The sequence below is a fragment of the Chionomys nivalis genome, chromosome 13, assembly GCF_950005125.1.
Source record: "Chionomys nivalis chromosome 13, mChiNiv1.1, whole genome shotgun sequence".
Lineage (NCBI taxonomy): Eukaryota > Metazoa > Chordata > Mammalia > Rodentia > Cricetidae > Chionomys > Chionomys nivalis.
Genome location: NC_080098.1, coordinates 27,906,048 through 27,926,646, shown reverse-complemented (window position 1 = coordinate 27,926,646; position 20,599 = coordinate 27,906,048). Strand labels below are relative to the sequence as shown.

General features: G+C 36.5%; 2 protein-coding genes across 5 annotated transcripts in view; both read right to left on the bottom strand.

Moving 5' to 3' along the window:
• The window catches only part of LOC130885468 (aldo-keto reductase family 1 member C13-like), a 288,678-nt gene that overhangs the window by 32,191 nt on the left and 235,888 nt on the right, over positions 1-20,599 (bottom strand). The gene's annotated exons all lie outside the window — the stretch shown is intronic.
• LOC130885469 (aldo-keto reductase family 1 member C13) lies at positions 1,535-20,420 on the bottom strand. 4 transcript variants are annotated; one of them, XM_057786966.1, is made up of 10 exons: positions 20,313-20,420; positions 13,532-13,667; positions 10,738-10,905; positions 10,213-10,329; positions 8,713-8,790; positions 8,094-8,216; positions 7,285-7,394; positions 6,507-6,672; positions 4,166-4,248; positions 1,535-1,790 (listed from the first exon to the last, which is right to left on the bottom strand). In XM_057786966.1, exons 2-10 carry the CDS (start codon positions 13,613-13,615, stop codon positions 1,748-1,750), a joined length of 972 nt encoding a protein of 323 aa, XP_057642949.1. In that variant the 5' UTR covers positions 13,616-13,667; positions 20,313-20,420; the 3' UTR covers positions 1,535-1,747. The 4 variants fall into 4 exon arrangements, with proteins under 4 accessions (XP_057642949.1, XP_057642948.1, XP_057642947.1 ...); XM_057786965.1 differs by having other exon boundaries at positions 20,300-20,402; XM_057786964.1 differs by lacking the exon at positions 20,313-20,420 and adding an exon at positions 20,182-20,293.

The window sequence follows — 20,599 nt, the reverse complement described above, 5'->3', positions numbered from 1 at the left end:
AATGAGATTAAAGGTCCCTTTGTATCTAAATGAAGAACAAAATATTGAGTAACAGGGGCGGAGAGATGGCCAAGAAGTTCAGAGTCATTGCTTTTTATCTGAGGACTTAGCTTAGATTCTGAGCACACACATGATGATGGCTCACAACACTCTGTAATTCCAGTTCTAAATGATGAATACCACCTTCAGAGCTCCCTAAGCACTAGACATTCATGTGGTACACAGACATACATGTAGACAAACACACTTTATACAAAATAAAAATTTGTTTAAAAAACACATTGAGCGATAGTAAATAAGAATTAATACAGAAAAGATAATGGTATATTAAAAAGTACTCAATTCTATCCTAAAATATTAAATTCTGGTTAACATTCTAAGCATTGAGAAAAAACTGTTTGTCATCATTTAATCAGTTATTCAAATGCAAAGAAAACAAAATTTATCTTCTATGGTACATAAAGATTCTGTGGGAAACTTGCTAGCTAATGCCAACTGCTATTTAAGAAGTTAGGCTTCATGGAAGAATGGATGTATGAAATAAAAATCACATATTTGGTATATTGGGACCTATAAGATCAGTTGCTACAACTGTTTTGAATTAAAAATTAAGTGGTAACTGTTGATGCCACCTACATGCCAAGACAACATGGTACGGGAGACAGTTCTTCCCAATGTGAGATATAAAACACAGTAAAACTACCTATTTGGGGATCCTGTTGTTATTAATTGTGTACTTGGTTTCTAAAGATTACCGACTGATACAGGAGAGCCTATATCACAGTTAATGTAAATTACATAGTGTTTCTAATATTTCCATGGGAAAGCTTGATGTCTGCTAGTCCAACATGGTGTTAACATCTTTACACACTAAATTTTCAGGCATTCATAGATCACATTGATCAGTGAATGACAATTCTTTAAGTATTTCAAAATTTATTAAAATTAAAGTTGATTCTGTTTTTATTTTAAAAAAAAATAATGCTAGGAATAACTCTCTACCATGTCAATGGATTAAATTTGTGAAAAACTTTTGTTTTCAAGGTGTAATTATATTGTAAAAAATAAGAAAAGAAAAGGAAAAAAGTTCTGAAAAAAATTACCTTGGCATTATTTCTAGGTAAAACTATGATCAACTAAAGTCTCCCATCCTAACTTTTAAAGGTCCTACTAGGCTGGTTCTCATGCCCCCTCTTTAGCCTAACCTATTTCAGAAATGCTTCACCCTCCAGTACGACTCTAATGCTAAGCCTGGCCGGAGAGAGCCTGGGAATTGTTGGTCAACCTTTCTATATGTGTTTTATCTTCCAGAATGAGAATCACAGAATGTGTGCAGGGTTTTCTTGTTGACTCAGGGCTAGAGGACCACTGACTCATAGACAACTGCTAAGAGTCATTCTCTGGTCTGGAAACACCACCTAACCCAGTCTGTAAGGTTTATAAAATGGAAATCATCATCTCCAAACACAATCCACAGACTTCCAACAAAAACAGTTTTTTGCCATACTGACTCATTAAAAAACAAACAAATGTATCTTTTGAAAAGAAAATGTTATATTTATTTTGAGGCATCATGAAAATTAAATCGCTTTCCTTCAAGACCATTAGCTGGAGCTTCAGATGAATGTGAGATTTGCTAAGCAGTCTAGGTTGACTGGAAAAGAGGCGTCCACCAAACAGCATCTGAGTCACATCACCAACATCACTGCAAACAGTGACTTCAGGCAGTCATGACTAGGTACCCACGTTAATATTCCTCAGAATATGGATATTCAGGGTGGTCTGAAAAACTGAAATAAGAAATAAATGCAAACATGCACTTTTTGATCCATTTCTACAATATAAACTCTGACATGTAGGCGGTCACTATCAAGGAGAAAGTTAATTGTTTAAATCCCTGATTAGTTGCAGAAGGTGATATTCTTTTTTGTTGTTGTAGTTGTTGAGATCCATTTCTTTATTATAGTTTAGTTGCATGTTATTTGAAACATACCCAAATCTTCATGTTCTCTCAAAACAACAACAACAAAAAAACTAGCAAACGAAAACCCTTATATGTAAGTAATTACAATTTTGGCAATGATACTCAAATCTCAGGTTCAAAATATTTTTTCTTCTCTTTATTTCTTAATTTGCCCTGATGCTTAATTTTTATTTATAATTTTCATATTTTTAAATTTTCTTCTTTTTTATTAAAAATTACTTTTCATTTTACAAACCAACCCCAGTTCTTCCTCTACTCCCTACCCTTCTCTTGCCTTTCCACCTACCCTCATTGCCATTTCCCATCCATTCCTCAGAGGGAGTCAACAAAGCCTGGCATATCAACTTGAGGCAGAACCAAGCTCCTTTTCTCAACGCTCTTATCAAGGCTGAGTAAGGTATCCCACCATAGGGAATAGACTCCCCAAATCTAGTTCATACATCTTGGGTAGACCCTGGTGCGACTGCCAGACCCCCCCCATGTCAATATATCTCAAAAAATGATTATTCAGTGAGGTCAGAAAAACTAAAATAGGAAATAAAAACAAACATACTGATCCATTACTACAATATAAGTTGTGACATCTAGGAAGGCACCATTAAGTTGAAAGTTTATCATTTCATTCCCTCATCAGTTGCAGAAAGTGATATTCTTGTAGTCATTTATAGGCATGTATAAGAAATATTTTTAAAATATAATTTATGAAATATTTTCCAATTATGTCCCTTAACTTAAACAGAACATGCAAAGACCAGTGTTTATTAACATTCATCTCCCTTAGTTCCATCTATGCATCAATCAATGAAGAGCCAAAAATCCTTCCCAAATCTAGTCTCCTTAAAAAGGAGAAAAGTATAAGTCATCTTTAGTTCAAGGTAACTCTATACATTGATCAACACAAAAATATCTTAATATGCCTTAAAATATCATTTATGTCTAATACTTTCACTTCCATTTAATTATTAGTAATACATTATTCACTCACTGCCTATCAATTAAAAAGTAATATATTAGATTCATTTAAAAAATTAATAAGATGTCTTTCATATCCAAGGAGCTTGCTGACCTCTCTATATAAATAGCATTCTAAAATATGCATTGATAAAAATAATTAATTGTTAAGGTGTGGCAAGAATTATTTATTATTTACAACAATGACTCACTCATTTTGTCATATTTTCTTTGACTTTATTATTCTATATACTAACAAAAATCTTAATAATGCTAATATATTTAACAATTTACATGGTATTATAGATTTTCTAATTCTCTCTCAAACATTATCATATTTATTAATATTGAGAATTAAAATTCAAACACATAAAACATATAGATGCATGGTAGATAGATAGATAGATAGATAGATAGAGATAGATAGATAGATATTGAGAGATAGATAGACAGATAGATAATGAATATGCACCTATAAGTACCAATGCAGTCTTTGTAATTTATAAACTATTTCTCGTATCAAATTTTGTAACCATAAAGCAGGAAGGAAAACTAAAGATCATTAGTTTTTTTTTAATTCTCCCATGATTTTCTCTAAAGGTCCTTTTCTTACTTTTAAGTGGTGCAGGAGAATTGTTTGTATTCTGTTAATCATGTTTTAAATAAACACTGATTGGCCAGGCAGGAAGTATAGCCAGGAAAACCAGACAGGAAGTAGAAATGATGCAATGAGAACAGGAGAATTCTGGGAAGGAGGAAGTTGATTGCTCCCAATCCTGTTCAGACCACCGAGGAAGCAGGATGTGCCCTGCCAGCTGAAAAAGGTACCCAGCCATATGACAAAAGTAGATCAGAATAATGCGTTAATATAAGCTACAAGAGCTAATAAGTAGCCTGAGCTAACGGGCCAATCAGCTTTATAACTTATAGAGATCTCTGTGTCATTTTCTTTGGGGCTTGCCAGCTGTGGGGTACCCAGCAGGACAGAAACGCCCAACAAGCCAGCCCCTCATGTAACATTTAAGTATGAATTCAAACCCTTCCCCATGTTTTGAAATGACAAATTCATGTTTTCAAAACTCAGAAACAAATGTTGTATTAACTATCTCTGTGGAAATCTTGCTACAGACAAATAGAGCAGTTAGTGTCTGAACCATCATGGATGGAAGAGGGAGGCAGAGACTTGGACATGAAATAAACTGACATGAGGTGTTTATTAACATTACTTACAACTCAGCTGCAAGATATCGAAAATTTTTGTTTAGGCCATCTAGGGTTTTCATATCCTCAGGAGACAACTGGAATTCGAAAACCTTCAGGAAAATACAAGGGTTTTAGCATTTGAATGAATCAGAGTTTATGCCTCAAAAGCACTGTGATTAGTATGTATGCGCCTAAAAATGATGAACATTGTTTACTAAAGCATTCATGGTTATTAAATACTAAATAATAATGAAAGAAAACTGTTTTGAGATATATTAAAATTGCAGAATGCCATAGACAAGAGGAAATCTCATTGTCATTTTGAGTAAAAACAAAAGCAAACAATCAAACAAAAGCAATATATTTAATATCACATTAAAAACCACAGCATCACATAAATAGATTCCAAGAAATCTAGAGAAGAATTTTGAAATACATCAAACAGTGATTTGCATGGAGAGTTACATTTTATAACCCATCAATGAATCATTAAAATGTAAAAAAATTGCTCTTTTCAACATGATGTATATAAAGATTTGTCCAAAATCTAAAATTTGAGACACTTTAACTTCAAAATGATTTTCGCTAATTGTTCACACTTATTTTATAAAATTAGATCCAATTTTATGGAGGATTTTAAATTACATATTTTAGACTTCTAGAATGTAATAGTACCATTTTGGGACTAACAAATTGTCATAATAAACACTGATCCCCATGTCCAAAGCACATTCCTATTATACAACAAGTGGCTACCTGTTCACTTTGGCAACAGCTACTTCCAACTTAAGGAAGAGAAAAACTATACTAGCTCTTTAAGTTCACTGAAAACGGGATTCTAACTTTAGATTACAAACGTTAATGTTCAAGAAAATAAGCTGTGTTTAGATGAACTATGATTACAGAAAATAGCACACACCATCTAATAGAAAGCAACCAAATCATTTTCAAAATAAAAGAAATAATATAATTGGTTAAGGATTTCCAGTAGTTAAAAATCTCAGGAAGAGGTTAGTTATAGAATGTGTTCACATCCTAAGACGTTAATAGTAAAATTTCACAAAAAGAACTATCACTTCTCCACAAAAGGGAAAAAACTATATGTAAATTTTATTAACAACAGGAACAATAGGAAAGACTGATTTCCAAGTATAAATGAGTTAATATACCCTGTGGAGCAAAGTTCCTTCCCCCAAAACGAACAATAATTAGCCTGAGACATTTTAAACGTGGCTCTTAGCATCTAAAAGTTAAATGTCATCATTCCCTGCAATGACCTCATTACTACTTTGGGATTTATTACATTGTGGTCAGTTGAAACACCCAAAGTGGGGGAAAACTGAATAAAAGGCAGAAACCCTTAAATCTCTGGAAGTTATGTATTAATTTCATCCATTCCCACTAGAATAGATGCTATACACCCAGATCTAGGATAGAGGTGTTTAAACTTCATTCTCCAACTCAATGATTCTAGCTCAGTGTAAATACAATGCTGACCATCACAGTGAAGTATGAGACCTGTGTGGAACTGAGGGAATGCTCAATCAGTCTACCGAGCTTAAGAGGCCTCATTGTCTTGAAAAATGTACAAATGTTCCTTAAATATATGTGAAAAAACTTAGCATAGATATAAAATTTTCACTAAGTTCAGACTAAAATAAAGCAAATTAAAAAAAGAACACTAAGGTAAATAAATGATTCATAATAAATGTCTAATTAAGAATGGTATTTTTAGTAATTACTAACATTTTATATAATAATAAAGTATATTTGAAATTTTGAAAAATATCAACTTGGGAGAAACACAAACTTGTAGTTAGTGTGTGTGTGTGTGTGTGTGTGTGTGTGTATGTATGTATGTATGTGTATGTGTGTTACAATATATGAGCATGCAATGAAATAAAATTAAAACCATAGAAATGTCTAGAATCAAAATTACTCAGTCTAGCCGGGCGTTGGTGGTGCACGCCTTTAATCCCAGCACTCAGGAGGTGAGTTCGAGGCCAGCCTGGTCTACAAAGGGAGTTGCAGGACAGGCTCCAAAGCTACAGAGAAACCCTGTCTCGAAAAAAAAAAAAAATTACTCAGTCTAGATCCCTAATTTCAGAATATAAAGAGGTCCATGAAAAGATGGATACAATACTTGGCTGACAAGGCAAAGCAAAATCTAAATCTTCTCCAACACTAACTCGGTCAAGTCATGCTGTTGTTTATGTCAGAGACAAAACATTTCTCATGCACCTGAAAGTTCATATGTACACAAAATGCTAGAAATATAGGTTTCATCTCAAAAAAAGTTCACAGAGATTTAAAGGAAGCAAGCATACAAAAAAGCTAAGTAACAACCCTAAAAAGCAGAGCTCATCACCTGCAAATTCTCTTTCATCTCATTTTCTTTGAAACTCTGGGCCAGGGGCACAACCCCACGCTGAAGCAGATATCGAAGAGCAATCAGGGCAGGACTTCGATTGTTCTTTTTGGCCACATCACAAAGAACTGGATCATGCAAGAGAACTGGAGAGTTCTGATCCACCCTAAGGGAAAGTAGAAATAAGCTCAAGAAGCCAAATATTTGGGTTGGTTATAGTGCTACAAAGCACAGTAGAGAGTACATTCTAGACTAGACATGATGGTTATATATAATTATCAACTAAACATGATCTTGAATCACCTGAAAAATGGGCCTCTAGAATGCCTTGAGAGATTATCTTATTATGAAAATTGAAGTAGGAAAACCCATTTTAATTATGGGTGCGATCAAGCAAGAGATCCTGGACTATATAAATGGAAAAAAATGATCAGATCATTAGTATTTGACATTCTCTGCTTCTTGATTGCAATGTGAAGAAACCACTTGCTTCCAGCTCCTGACACCCTGTCTTGCCTGCTATTATGTTCTGTACCCTGGAATTGTGAAACATAGTCAACACTTTCTCTCTAAGGTTGCTCTTGTCAGAGCATTATATTAGAGCAATCAGAAGATAAAAAAAAAAAAAAAAAAAAAGACTCCAGGGCTACAGAGAAGTCCCTGAGCTACCAGCTTTTGCTTCACATGGTTCTTCTCAAGACAGCTCTCTCTACCTAACAACTGAGTAGCGTGATGCTAATTGACAGTTGTGCTTCAGGTATACGCTTCATCTTCTTACCATTCTTTGTATCGTTGGGTTCCCAGAGCACCATAAGCAACCAGAACAATGTCTTTTGATTTACAGTAATCCAGCAGCTTACTCTGGTTTAAGTAAAGATGACATTCAACCTGTGAAAGAATATGATAGAGATAAGATTATATCAAATGCTCATATTAAGACAAATAAAGGTGTTTAAAAGTGTTTAAAGTCAATAAATTAGACTAAGAAAATTATATGCAATATCACATTTAAATTTAAAAGATCAAACTGCTGCAATTTTTCATGAAAAAAAGAACTAATTTTGAAAGATTCTGTTAATAACTTTTGGCTGGGCAACTTTTTGTGTCAAAAAAAGAGCTAGTGGTCAGCAAGGCAGTTCAGTGGGTGAAAATGTTAGCTGCTAAACTTAATAAAATCAAGAGTAAGGATAATAGTAAGACAGAGAGAAGTGTCTAAACTCCACATAATTCCTGTCAACACAGTGATTATTTTTTAGCTCAGTCTTTCAAAACAGTATCCATGCCTACTCACTACCCTCAGTTCAAGGGGACATCACTTTCCTCTGCCCTCAGCTGCTGCCTGCTGGACCAGCTTTAAATCTATACTTTCTCCATAAGTGGGGTACTACATAGTCTGTCCCCATTCTTACCAATACTTAAGAGTACAAGATAAAGTTTAGAATCTCCCATGTCTTTTCAACCAGTGGCACTGCTCTCAGAATCTGCTTTTCCACAGTATGAAAATCACTTGGGCAGAGGACAAATGAACAGTGTCAGTAGTACAGGGTGGGGAAAACATGAGAGATGGGGAGGAATGAGAACCCTTACCTGATTGCAGACAGGCTTGTACTTAAGCCCTGGCTTATTCAGGATTCTTTCTAACTGCTTGTGGTTAAAGTTGGACACCCCAATAGACTTGACCAATCCTGCATCCTTACACTTCTCCAATGCCTGGTGATGAAAAAGGGGTTATGAAATGTCATACTTGCAATCACTACATTAATATAAAGAGAAGTTGGAGCCGTTACAAAGAAAACTGTCAAGAGCTGGATATGTAGTTCTGTATTTGAATACTTACCTGTGTTAAAAGGCCATGAGTTTGATCATAGACACTAAAAAATATGGAGAGGAATGTATTGCCCAAATGATCATAGAACTTAAATATAAAGAAGTAAGGATAATTATGATAATGGTGAATATGGTGTCAGCCAAGGAGGGGTTTTTATGACATCACTACTAAATTAAGGAGGCTACTACATAATGTGGCAAAATAACACATTTTCCTATTATCCTGAGAACTTCTTTACTTTCCCTCCCTTACATTTTAGTAATGCATTCCTCCCCTTTCATTCCAGCAAATATATGTAAATAATTTCTATACCCATAGGAAAATGAGCTGATTCTCCCTCCCTCTGCTTGATTTATTGTTTTTTTGAAACGTACTCACCTCCCACGTGGCACAGAAATCCACTGTGTCCAATAGCAATTTCCCTTTTTCATCTACTGGATAATCAATATCCCCTGGCTAGAAAAGAAGTGTTTGTTAAAGAAATCTCACAAAACAGTTGTCTCACCTCTAGTAATATTTTTAAGAATATCCAGATAGCTTAGTATTAAGCACTGGCCTCTCTTTCAGAGGACATGGGTTCAATGGTTCAATTGCCAGCATCTACATGGTTGGTGAGAACAATTTTTAAGCAAGACCATGGGGCCTAGTGCTACATTCTGGTCTCCAAAGATACTACTGCATAGACATATAAATAAAACATCTAAACACATGAAATATTTTTCTAAAAATAAGGAATATCTTTGAAATAAGACAGTAAGCAAACATAGAGGAAGTGAAGCATTATCTTATACACTGCGTTTACAAGTGAGGAGTTATAAAACCTTTCTTTAGGAGCCCTGTTTTGCTGTACTCTCTTATGTTACCCATAGGAATAATTAAAATTTTTCTTTCTTATAATTTTCTTTTTATTTTTGAAATTATACTACAATTACATCATTTTGTTTCTTCCCTTTCCTCAATCTAAAACCTACAATGTATTCTCCTGCTGGCTCTAAATTCATGGCCTCTCTTTCTTTAATTGTTATTACATACAAACACAGACACACACATACACACACAATTTTTGCACCTAAATAATATTTACATTATATTTTTTTAAAATTTTTTATGATTTATTTATCTTTATTTTATGTGCATTGGTGTGAAGGTGTCAGATCCCCTGAAACTGGATTTTCAGACAGTTGTGAGCTGCCATGTGGGTGCTGGGAATTGAACCCGGGTCCTCTGGAAGAGCAGTCAGTGCTCTTAACCGCTGAGCCATTTCTCCAGCCCCCTAAATAATATTTACAAACAACAAACTGAACTCTCCTAGTTGACTTGTATACTTTTGCCTACTCATATTTTGGAAAAAAAATTAAAATGTTTCATTTTCACTGAGAAGCATGGTCATTGCATGTCCTTGAACACCAGCAAGAATTTATATCAATCCTGTCCCAAGATGAATAATAAGTATTGATGCCTGTGGGCCCAAAGGCAGACATGTGAGCCAATGATGCTAATTACGACTATGTGCAGGATTGATTGTGATAAGAAAAGATGCAGAGAAGCCACAACATGCCAAGACCTTGAAGCTGAAACTCTCTGGGGCCAACTTTGCCAAAAAAAAAAAAAAAAAATAGGGACAAGACCCAAGAAAATATCTAGTAGCACAAATAAATTCAAAAGATGTGTAAATACAATTCTGGAAGTTACTTCTAATCTGTGATTCTGATCATTTCTTGGTTACTTCATTTCATAATCCAGTAAGCCCTTGTGAAACCTACTCAAGAGTTTAGTAGCATAAATTTATATGAAATTATAATAGAAACTTGTCTCAATGATCCAAATGATATCCATGCCCACGTGAAAAATATGTACATTTGACAAAGAAATAACTACCTTCATTGGCACTGGGTAGTGCATAATGTAAAGGTCAACATAGTCCAGCTGAAGCTTCTTCAGTGATTTTTCCAAAGCAGGCTGGACCAGCTCTGGACGAAAGCAAGTGCACCAGAGCTACAGAAAGTGAAGAATGGAAGTTGTGATCAGTTAATAGACTGCCCAAACATGCAACTTGTTTATCCTAATACAGAACTATTTTTGTACTTGAAGGAAAATTGTAATCATTCACTTTAATGCAGGATTTACGTTACTCATACTTAACAGTGTGAAATCAGTTACGTATTTTTGTTATTGTTAGCTCATTTATTGAACAATGAAAAGGAATTACTCAAGAAATAAAACACATACTACTATTAAAGGCTAATAACTAAATTAATTTCATAAAGATTATAATCTACCATTACTTTCTCTCACCCATTTGTACAACTGACACCTTTAACCAGCTTCTGATCAAGTAATATAATTTTTACTTTTTATATGTCTTTCAATAATTTGCCCTCTTGCATGCTATAAAAACTTTACCTTTGTAGTGATGAACATGTCTTCTCTCTTTATAACGCCAGCTTTAATATTGCTTTGAATGGCCTGTCCTATCTCCTCTTCTACTTGATATGCATAAGCAGTATCAATATGGCGGAACCCAACACCTATAGCTAGGTTGGCAGCCTCCAGTGACTTGCTCTTGTGAACCTAGAGTAGCAAACAAAACAGGTATTTAGAGATACATCTTCTGAGTGAGCTTAGATGGGACTTTGCTAGACACGAAAGAATTTGTTCTTTCAAAGTTATCATCAAACTACGGGGCAAGAGCCTGGTCCCCTGATTCTTGTATTTCTACATTTTATTCTATAAAATGAATGAATACCAGAGAAATATAAATAACACAGAAAACTAAACATCTCCATAGGTTCCTTGTTTTCCTACTTTTTGTCCCACATTAGAGGCAATGAGCCACAATCCTTTTTCTTGGAGTTTCTTTCCTAACTAAGAGTAAGAATTTCATATCCAAGAACTTCTTTATACCCACACAATCCTGGTTAGTTACTGCACTGATGAATGCAAGCTCACACGGGGTTCAAATGTTTGCTTGAAAGTCACACTCCATTCATGTAGTGGGGTTACTAAGCGAAATGAGCACAAGAAAGTCTACTTGGGACAAAGCACAATTACATAGACACTCTTGCTTGACCCCAACTAAGACACTGTCCCAAAAGGATGAGAAAGCAAAGATCTCAGATAAAGAGCAAGGATAAGTTAATTATAGGAAGTTGAACAGAGAATAGTATCCTATGTTTGTCTTTCTGCATATCCATTATCTTTATCTGACATACCTAAATATTGTCAGGCAAAGAAAATCTACCCTTGAAATATGACCTCATTAAAAATAAATTGCCTACGTCAAGTTGGATAGTATTCACTTGGGGAGTCAGCCCTTCCCTCCAAATATATTTGCTTTAAAAAGATCTGACTGGATTTAAATAAAAAATCACTTCCTCGACCGTGAGATTTGGATGAAGAGAAGACAGTTCTTTTATTACAGAATGTAAGATGTGGACTGAGAAGATGTCCCAATCAATAAAGTGTTTACTAACAACTCTCAGAATCTTAGTTCAGGCCCCAGCCCTCATGTCAAAGCAGAGTGTGGCATAGGGGCACACATGTGTAATCTCAGTGCCTGGGAAAGAAAATTCAGGGTGATCCCAGCATGTCTTTCTAGTTAAATCACTGAGTTCTAGACTCAGTGGGACACCCTACCTACAAACATAAAGTAAGAGTAGGGGAGGAAGACTTTGACCTCTGGCAACACAAATCCACAACTGCATATAGTTATGCAACATATACAAAAAAGTAAAAAGGGAAATCAGACTGCCTTTTGAATATTTTAGTAATTTCTGCCCTTTTTCCATAATAAAACACAGTGACTAAAATTCTGCCTTGTACCACCTTCTCTGAATCCCAGCTCTGACTTAGCTAAGAATAAACATCACTCTGTGAGCTACCAACACTGATGGTTTAACAGGACCCTTGAGACCTGTTGTTGTTTTTCTTTCTGTCACTTTGTAAAAGTAACTAATCCTGTATATATCTCCAGATTTATCTTTGTAAACATGCATAAATCTAATAGGAAGGAAATATATAAGTTTGAAGTTAAGGGAAGTGGTCTATTATCTCAGAATTTAAAAGATTCGGGAAGTTTACAAACAAGAAAGTCCCTCCAGGTTAAGTAACCCTTGGTAGTTTCAGTTCTGGAGACCACCATGCTCTAAACCCAACATGCATTAATGAAGACTAATAATTCACACTTATGGTTACCAGGTTCTCTTTCCCCCAATCATAAGGATATATTATAAATTCCAGTAAGTTTCCTACAGTTCAGAATTTGTACATGGGGAAGTTATTTAGACCTAGTGCTGCATTCACTGTGTGGTGCAGAAGTTTACCCAAAAACAAAACTGAAGTAGCACTCAAATACTTGTATCAAGCAATACTACAGGCAGACACCCTGAGTTACCACACTGATTTCCATGGATCTTGCATTCTTAAAAGGAAATATCATGCTGTGGATTGTAGACATGAACAGAGAAGTCCCTCTCACTGAAACTAAGAGCGCTGATAGGCAATCTGATGACTTTCATTTCTTCTATCCAGCTGAGAAACATAGACATAGGAAAAGCGTAGTGCCTAGAATTTTTAGGTCATGGATATGTCCCTTTAAGACCAGAGCTCAAAGTCTGAAGACTCATGCTGAGTTCACTCTTACAATTGACAGACTCCAAACCAGAACAGTAAACTCATAGGCAGGTCTGTACCAGAAGAACAAATCTAAGAAACAAAGAAAAAAAAAAAAAAACAGCCACATTCAGCCAAGACCAGAGAGTCTCACCTCTAGCAAGAATAACCAGGGAACTTTAGCAATCTTTCTCCCTACCCCTGAAGTTCCTGGCTAAATTATAGTAAGTGTCCAAAGGCCTCTGAGTCATATACCCAGTACTTCCATCACATAAAACACTAACACCCACCCTCAAAGTAACTGTTAAAAGAATTAGGCCATCCCTTTGTTCTCCATTAAGCCTTCCTCTCTGCTGGATCACAAGGAGAAGTACAAACATACATAAGACCCTATTCTGACAGAATTCTAACTCAGCCTATCTAGGAAAACAGATTAGTCTCCTACCCACAGCCACCAATTGCAGCCACTGCTCTAACAGTCATTTAATAGGAATAATACACAAGTTGGGACTCAAGCCCTGATGTAGGCCAAGCCTCAGTATCTGCCTTCTTGTACAGGGAATAGGTTTAGACTGGAAATACTTACCTCTTGGGGTTTATAGGTGCCAAAACCCAGGGCAGGAATGAAGTGGCCATCGTTTAGTTTGACAAACTGCTGTTTGGAACTCATGGCTTGTCACTCTTCTGCCTAAGCACGTACTGAATCTTCTGATGCTGCTGCCCTAAAGTGGAAGTTGGGAAACATCATATATCAGATTCCTATATAATGGCTAACAAGTGGCACTCCCATTTTGGTGGTTAGCCATTCCTACATCCTGGCTATTGTTTAACCATTTCTACCTCCTAGCAAATAATTAACTAGTACTATTGTCTGAGTAATGGTTAAACAATACTGCTGTATGCCTACTGTTTAAGTCCTACTATTGACTGTCTAATGGTCAGGCAGCAGAAAGGAGGAGGCAGTTGTAGCATGATTTCTAATTGATCTTAACAATAAAAACCTGGAGTCAGAAATTAGGGGATGAATGCTGAAATATCAGAAAAGGAGAGCACCCAGCCACTAGTCTTACCTCCACGAAATCTTGAAACCAAATGGGGTACCCTATCTCTGCAAGTCCTAAGACTGAATACTGATCCTATGAAACTTCAGTCTGAAACCTCAGCCAGCGTTATTCTTTCCACCCAGCCTTATCACTTCCAATGCTGAGATTAATAGTGTGAGCCACCACTACTTGCCTCTTTTCTTTTTAGACAGGATCAATCTCATGTATCCAGGTTAGCCTTAAACTCCCAGAGGTCCATCTGCCTCTAGCTCCCACGTGCTGGGATAAATGTATGTGCCCCTACTGACTGACTCTCTCACGGGGGAATGTTAAATACCCCCACTCTGTGCCAAAATATTGTACGTCAACCACTGGAAATGATATGCAAGCTCAATCAATAGTTTGCCATTATGTGGATGATATTTTACTAGCAGATTCAAATGTAGATACCCTAGAGACTTAAAGAAAAATTTGCATTATTGGGGATTACAAATTGTCCTGAAAAAATATAAGGAGGAGATTCTATTGGTTACTAAGGATATAAAATGGTTGTACAAAAATTACACCCCAAAATGTGCAAATTAGGAAAGATCAGCTGCAGATTCTTAATGACTTTCAAAGACTGGGAGACATTGACTATATACAAACCACTATTGGAGTAACAAATCCAGAAATAAGTAATTTGTTCCAAACATTGAAAAGTGACAAGGACTTAAATAATCTCAGAGAAAAATGAGCTGAAATAAGAGAGAATTGGCTTTGTTGGGAAAGAAATTACAGGATATACACGTGGATCATTTGGATCCAGAGTTTGATTGCATTCTGGTTATTTGACTTTCTATGATTTCTCCAACAGGGATTTTAGAAGAGGGAAGATAACATCTTAGAATGGATATTTGTACCATGTAAGCAGTGTAAAAAATTATAAACTTACTTGGAAATGTTCTGAGTTGCAGGAATAGACACATCAGAAATTGTTGTATTTTTTTTCTTATGATGAAATTGACTCATTGTGGTCAGAAAACAAACATTGGCAAAAAGCTTGAAGATCTTTGGGGAAAGATTAACATCAAAGATCCCAAAGACAAGAGAGGTCAATTTAAAAAAGAAATAACTGGATTTTCCCTCACATTGTATGGGAAACACCAATATCTGTAGCCCCTACATTCTATCCTGATGCTAGTAAGTCAGGAAAGGCAGGTTACAAATCAAGAAATTTAAGTAAGTTGGCTCAAAGTCCTTATGGTTCTGTCCAAAAGTCAAAATTATATGCTATTCTCATGGTATTATTAGATTTTCCAGAACTTCTTTCAAAAGTTATTGAATCTCAATAAGCAGAAAGAGGGTTTTTGCATACTGAAAGTATTGGATTTATACTAGATGATACAGAATTGACTTTATTGTTTATTCAGTACAAGTAATAATCAGGAATAGGAATAATAATGTATTCAGGAGTACATAAGGATAGTGGTGCTGGGTAAAATAGACATGTGCCCCATGAAAAGGATTATTAACAATTTTAAGTAGATGACACCAGCTAACAAAACATACTAAGTTTTGGATTCTTTGAATCATAGGCTACAATAAAAACACAACAATTTGGTAAAAGTTAGGACTGCAATTATGCAAAAGCATTTATTTATTTATTTGGAGCTAAATTTAAAATGTTTGAAATCTTAAATTTCCTATAAGTTTTTTTAAAGAGCTCCAATGACCATTAAAAAGTTTTCATTTTGCCTGGTACACAAGTACAACCTACTTATATAATGGTTCCATTTAATCAGAGTAATAAAAATGGACATTAAAATATTTCAACTCAAATAGAAATTTAAATAATTGTTAGCTATATTAAGTTATTAATATTTTAAGATAAAATTTAAAACATCTATTATAATACAGCATAAATGTTATAAACTTGGTGTTTTGCCTTAAACTTTGGTAAAAATAGATCAAGTTCTACGAATGCAACTTGCTTTAAAGGGAAAGAATAGGAAAAATTCTGTAAATAACCTTTTGAAGATAACAAACATAACATCTATAAATTTATTCCTATGGACTTTCTTCTTTTAAGCCTTCTGTGGCACAACTATGTTAAACATCTATGTTAGTAAGATTTATATAACAACAGACATATACTTATGCTATTATTTCTGTTCAAATCATCAATTTATCTTCTTTAGTTTTTTATCTTGATATAAATAAGTTAAGACCAAATAAAATTTGATGTTTTAGGTCAAAGTATTCTGATATAATTCTTCAAATAATACATAAATCTCTTTAGATTTCCATTTGTATCTACAATTGAAATGAAGCTATCTTGGTAGTTTCCTAGATACTTATATTTTTATGAACTCATATTTACTTGCCATGCTAATTACAGATGTCATATATAGATGTCAGTTCCATCTATTTAAAAAGGATAGCATATCTAGGATATGAATGTCTAATTCTGAGACTCCCTGTCTAAAGCAGAAACTCAGAAGACACCTACATGTAACAAGGGAGTAGGGAGAGTCTGACAATACAGAATATGCTCTCTTCCCAAGAAAGAGAAATTGGAAGGACAGTGACAGTAACACGGGAAGTGACAGGGTAACAGGACACCTAAGAACCATGGGCAGACTAAAGTATGGTACCCACAGGAAGTCAGAGGTTACCTTATTCACTGCTGTACCCACCCACCAGGCAAATTCCTAGTGAGAGAAAAGACACAGAAGCCATAACTTAGGATCACTGTCAGATAAAAGAGCCCACAACTCCTGAAAGCCTTGAATCCAGTTGTGAATTCTGGAAAGACCATGACTTCTCTGATGTGATCATTTTGGTCAGCAACCATCATGATAGTGAATCTGTTATTTAATACTGATCCATCCTGGGGTGCCTAATAACAGTAAACAATCTCAATTCGGCGAACCTGGATCCTGGGTGAGATGGGGAAAGGAGATCACAAAGAAAAGGCAAAACAGGTGTCAGCAACTGAAACTTCAAGTGGAAGATTTGGCTCAGACACTGAAGGCCATAGAAATCAACCTCATTTTCAGTAGCTAGCAGCTAACCGCATCACCTTATCTATGTGTGTTATGCACCCAAGCCTTATATCACCAGGTGGCCGGGTCTGCAACCTCCTATGTCAGTTGAGGTACGCTATTAATGGGACTGAGAACTACGAAGCACCAGCAAAGTATTTGACTTCTTCACTTCATCCCTCTGGCAGCGTGTCTACGGATGAGTGTGCGTTGAAAATAGACAGTAGTCTCCAGATAGAGATGTTGGTGCAGTGTTCACTTCCCTCACCCCCATTGCAAATGGCAGAAACATTCTTGAAGTGGACAAGCTAGGGAATCCAGAGAATGGGAATCTGCCAGGCCCCATGTTGCAATACTAAGTGTAGCCAATAGAGGCCGTTCCTGGTCCACAAAGAAAAGAAGTGGACAAGCACTGGTGGGCATGTTGCTCTTAAATGGCTGAACAACAAAGTCTAACCAGTAGGAAAAGTGTCAGGGGCATGGGAGTTATAGCAGGTGACGATTAGTATTGATGGAGGTTAATCCTGTCTAGAAAACATCTACAAGAACATTGACACTGAAAATCAGTGCTCACTTTGGCAAAAGCAGCTTGGTATCTCCACAATACCTGCATGTGTACTCTCATGTAATGTGTATATGAAATCTCATGGTTGCATCTTAATCTTATGGGCACATATATCTGTGAGTGGTCAGGTAGATGACTTTTCATTTATCTATAGAGTTTTGATATGCATAATACATACTGCAACATGCTTCATTACTGGACCTATTTGTCCCACAAGGACTGTGGACACTGAAAAACATGCCTTGTTCTTTTGCTTATTGGATGACTTTCCTCCAATCTGTGGTGCATCCGGTGAGAAAATTTAGTCACACAACCAAAAACCTTGATTCCCACAGTCAAATCTCTGCTTCATTCCCTGAGATAAAGCTTGGAGGTTAATGCTTTTACAATTATCTCTATTTGGCAGGACATTTAGTTCGGAATGGAGTCTTTCAAATAGATCAAATTTTGGAACTTCAAAGATAAAAGGATGTCCAAACTCGTTTGAGATTGAGTGCCCTAAATTCTCCCACAGCCAACTTGGTAGGTAAAGTGTTGACCTCAGTTGACCCCCAGCTCTAACCCTAAAAATGGCTGTTAATACCCTACACTTATCCCTAGTTTAATTAAAGCACACCTAGAAATGTAGTTTCATGCACCAACTCCCCTGTTCCCTCTTTGAATTTAAAGGTTCCTAAACCAGCTTTTCAGTCTCCTGGGTGTTGCCTAGATTTTCTTTTAGCCTCGCCTCTTCAGAACCTTAAAGATACTGACAGTGTCACTCAGGACATCCCTTATCTGCTTTTGGACCCTGAGAAACGCAGGCTCTGCTACTTACAATTCCAGAGAATTACCTTTGTTTGTGTATGTGTGTATATATATATATATTGAAAACCTTGCAGCAAAAGAAAGGAGAATAAAGAACATAATTTGAACAACACGTGTGTAAACTTGCTTCATTCTTGTTAGATTATCCTTTAACTGCACACATATGGACAAAGGAAACTTTCCCCTTTTGTCGTTTTCATCGGCAAAGTAGATCAAGCAGGACAGTGATGTAATTAACATAAAAGGCTTAAACATAAGGGATCTCATTGCATTTGTCACCCCTGAAGAGCATGTCAATAACTGTAGCAAGGATTCTGGATTTAGACTCACATTAGAGATCAATTCTTCGCACCCCAGTTCTTAGGAGAGCCAGGCAGTAATGCAAATGAAAACAGATTGCCTCCTTTTGAGAATGTTTTTGTTAAACTTGTCCCACTTCTTTAGTATGCAGTCGGAGGGGGGGGGCATTTGACGAGATGGAGGTGAATCTGATCCCCCAACAGAAGGAATATGAATCAGAAAGCTAAGAAGCATTTCAGATGGGGTGTTCCTCATTTTACCTATGCATCCTCTACTCTCCAGAGGGCAGTCATGCCTTTCTTTAGGTATCACCAGGGAATTCTCATCTAGTGATTAAACAGTAACCAATCTCTGGGTCATCCTTTCCAGATGCCAACCATTCTCAAATGTCCCCTTTATGCTTGGGCTGTCCCCTAGACATGAACCAGCCTAGTTTTACCCTAAGCTCTATCTATATTCAAGAGGTTTCTCCCAGATATTTGTGGCCCCTTTTCAATTAAGCCTGGTGTTTGAGTTTGCTGATTTCCTGAAAACACAGCTGGTGCCAGTCAGCAAACAACAGAGTCAAACACAGTCCCTGCTTTGTTTAGGGGTAAGGACTTCATATAGGCTTTTTGAAGAATGCACACAAGCTGGGAGTATGACTCAGTGGCATAGTACATGCCTCATATGTAAGGACACTGAGCTCATTCAAAATGCAAAATGCATCTGTCTGTGAGGTGGCTTGGACTGTAAAGGCACTTTCTGTGCAAGTTTGAAGACTGAGATTGACCCCCAGAACTTACATAAAGGTGGGAGCAATAAACCAATTTGCAGAACTATATTCATAGCTTTCAATGAATGCCATGACGTATGTACCCCCACAAACATTATGTACATGCAAACACGCATATAATATAACAACAATTGCAATAATAATTTTTAAAAATATTTTTAATGACAACCAAAGAATCCAAGCAATAGGAATAAAGATTCCCATAAAAGGGATGATGGTGGTTTAGGGTCACTCCCTGTCAACAGTTTTCATGTTTTCCAAGACTATTCGAGGGTGTCACAAGAAAAGAAGGCTGCTTGGTTAAAAACACATCCTGTTCTGCAGACCTCAGAACAAAGATCCTCTAAACTCATCCTTAAAGTCTTGCACCTTCCCCAGACAGCCAAGTGCCACTTCAGAATAATCGGCCCAGGGGACTCCAATATCTTTCCAGGACATATTAGAGCAAGCAAAAGGGTTTTACTGTGGGAAACAGCTGAAGACAAGGTTTTTGACCATTCCAAGTTTTCAATAATGGTCACAGAAGCAACAAACCAGACACAGCTGCCCTTTCAGCTCTTTTGAGTCAAAGAAGAGAATGAAACCAACAGGCAGGGTGGAGGTGGCAATTAAACCAGGGATACAAGCAGTGACAGAGAAGAGGGGGAGGAGAGAGAAGAGCCATTTAAGCTATATGATTCTTAGAGCAGAAGAAGCAACAAGAGGAAAAAAAATTAGTACCCTTAGGAGATAGGAAGGATGTGAGACAATACAGTTGCCAAGCAGAAGCCGAGTCCTGGGCAAGGGTGTTGGAAGGAGGAGAATGCCTCTCTGTTCCCTTTAAGTAAAGAAAGTGGACCTGTATTGCGCACCAGATGTCCTGCAGCAGGTCTCCGGTTCTCCCTGGTCTCAATTCTAGCTTCAGTCTTGTTTATTCTGCACTCCAAAGTGAAGAACAGAACACACAGCCCAGAGAGCAGCCAAGAGTTTCATTTTAGAGGCCAAGGAAGTAAGAACTCTCTTCAGAATAAGAGCAGGCTGAGCCCAGCAGCAGAGCCTGGTAACTGGCAGGCAGGGACTTTTATTTGTCCTCTTCTTATAACACTTGCCCTCCCTCCTCCAGGGTGGGTCCTTCTAGGAAAGAGGCCTGCTTATCTCA

Coding starts and splice junctions, on each gene's coding strand:
- LOC130885469 (XM_057786966.1), bottom strand. CDS start 13,615: ATGAGTTCCAAACAGCAGTTTGTCAAACTAAACGATGGCCACTTCATT. Junction 6,673..7,284: donor ACCCAACGATACAAAGAATG/GTAAGAAGATGA, acceptor ACTTTCCCTTAG/GGTGGATCAGAACTCTCCAG. Junction 1,791..4,165: donor CGATATCTTGCAGCTGAGTT/GTAAGTAATGTT, acceptor TTCTTATTTCAG/TTTTTCAGACCACCCTGAAT.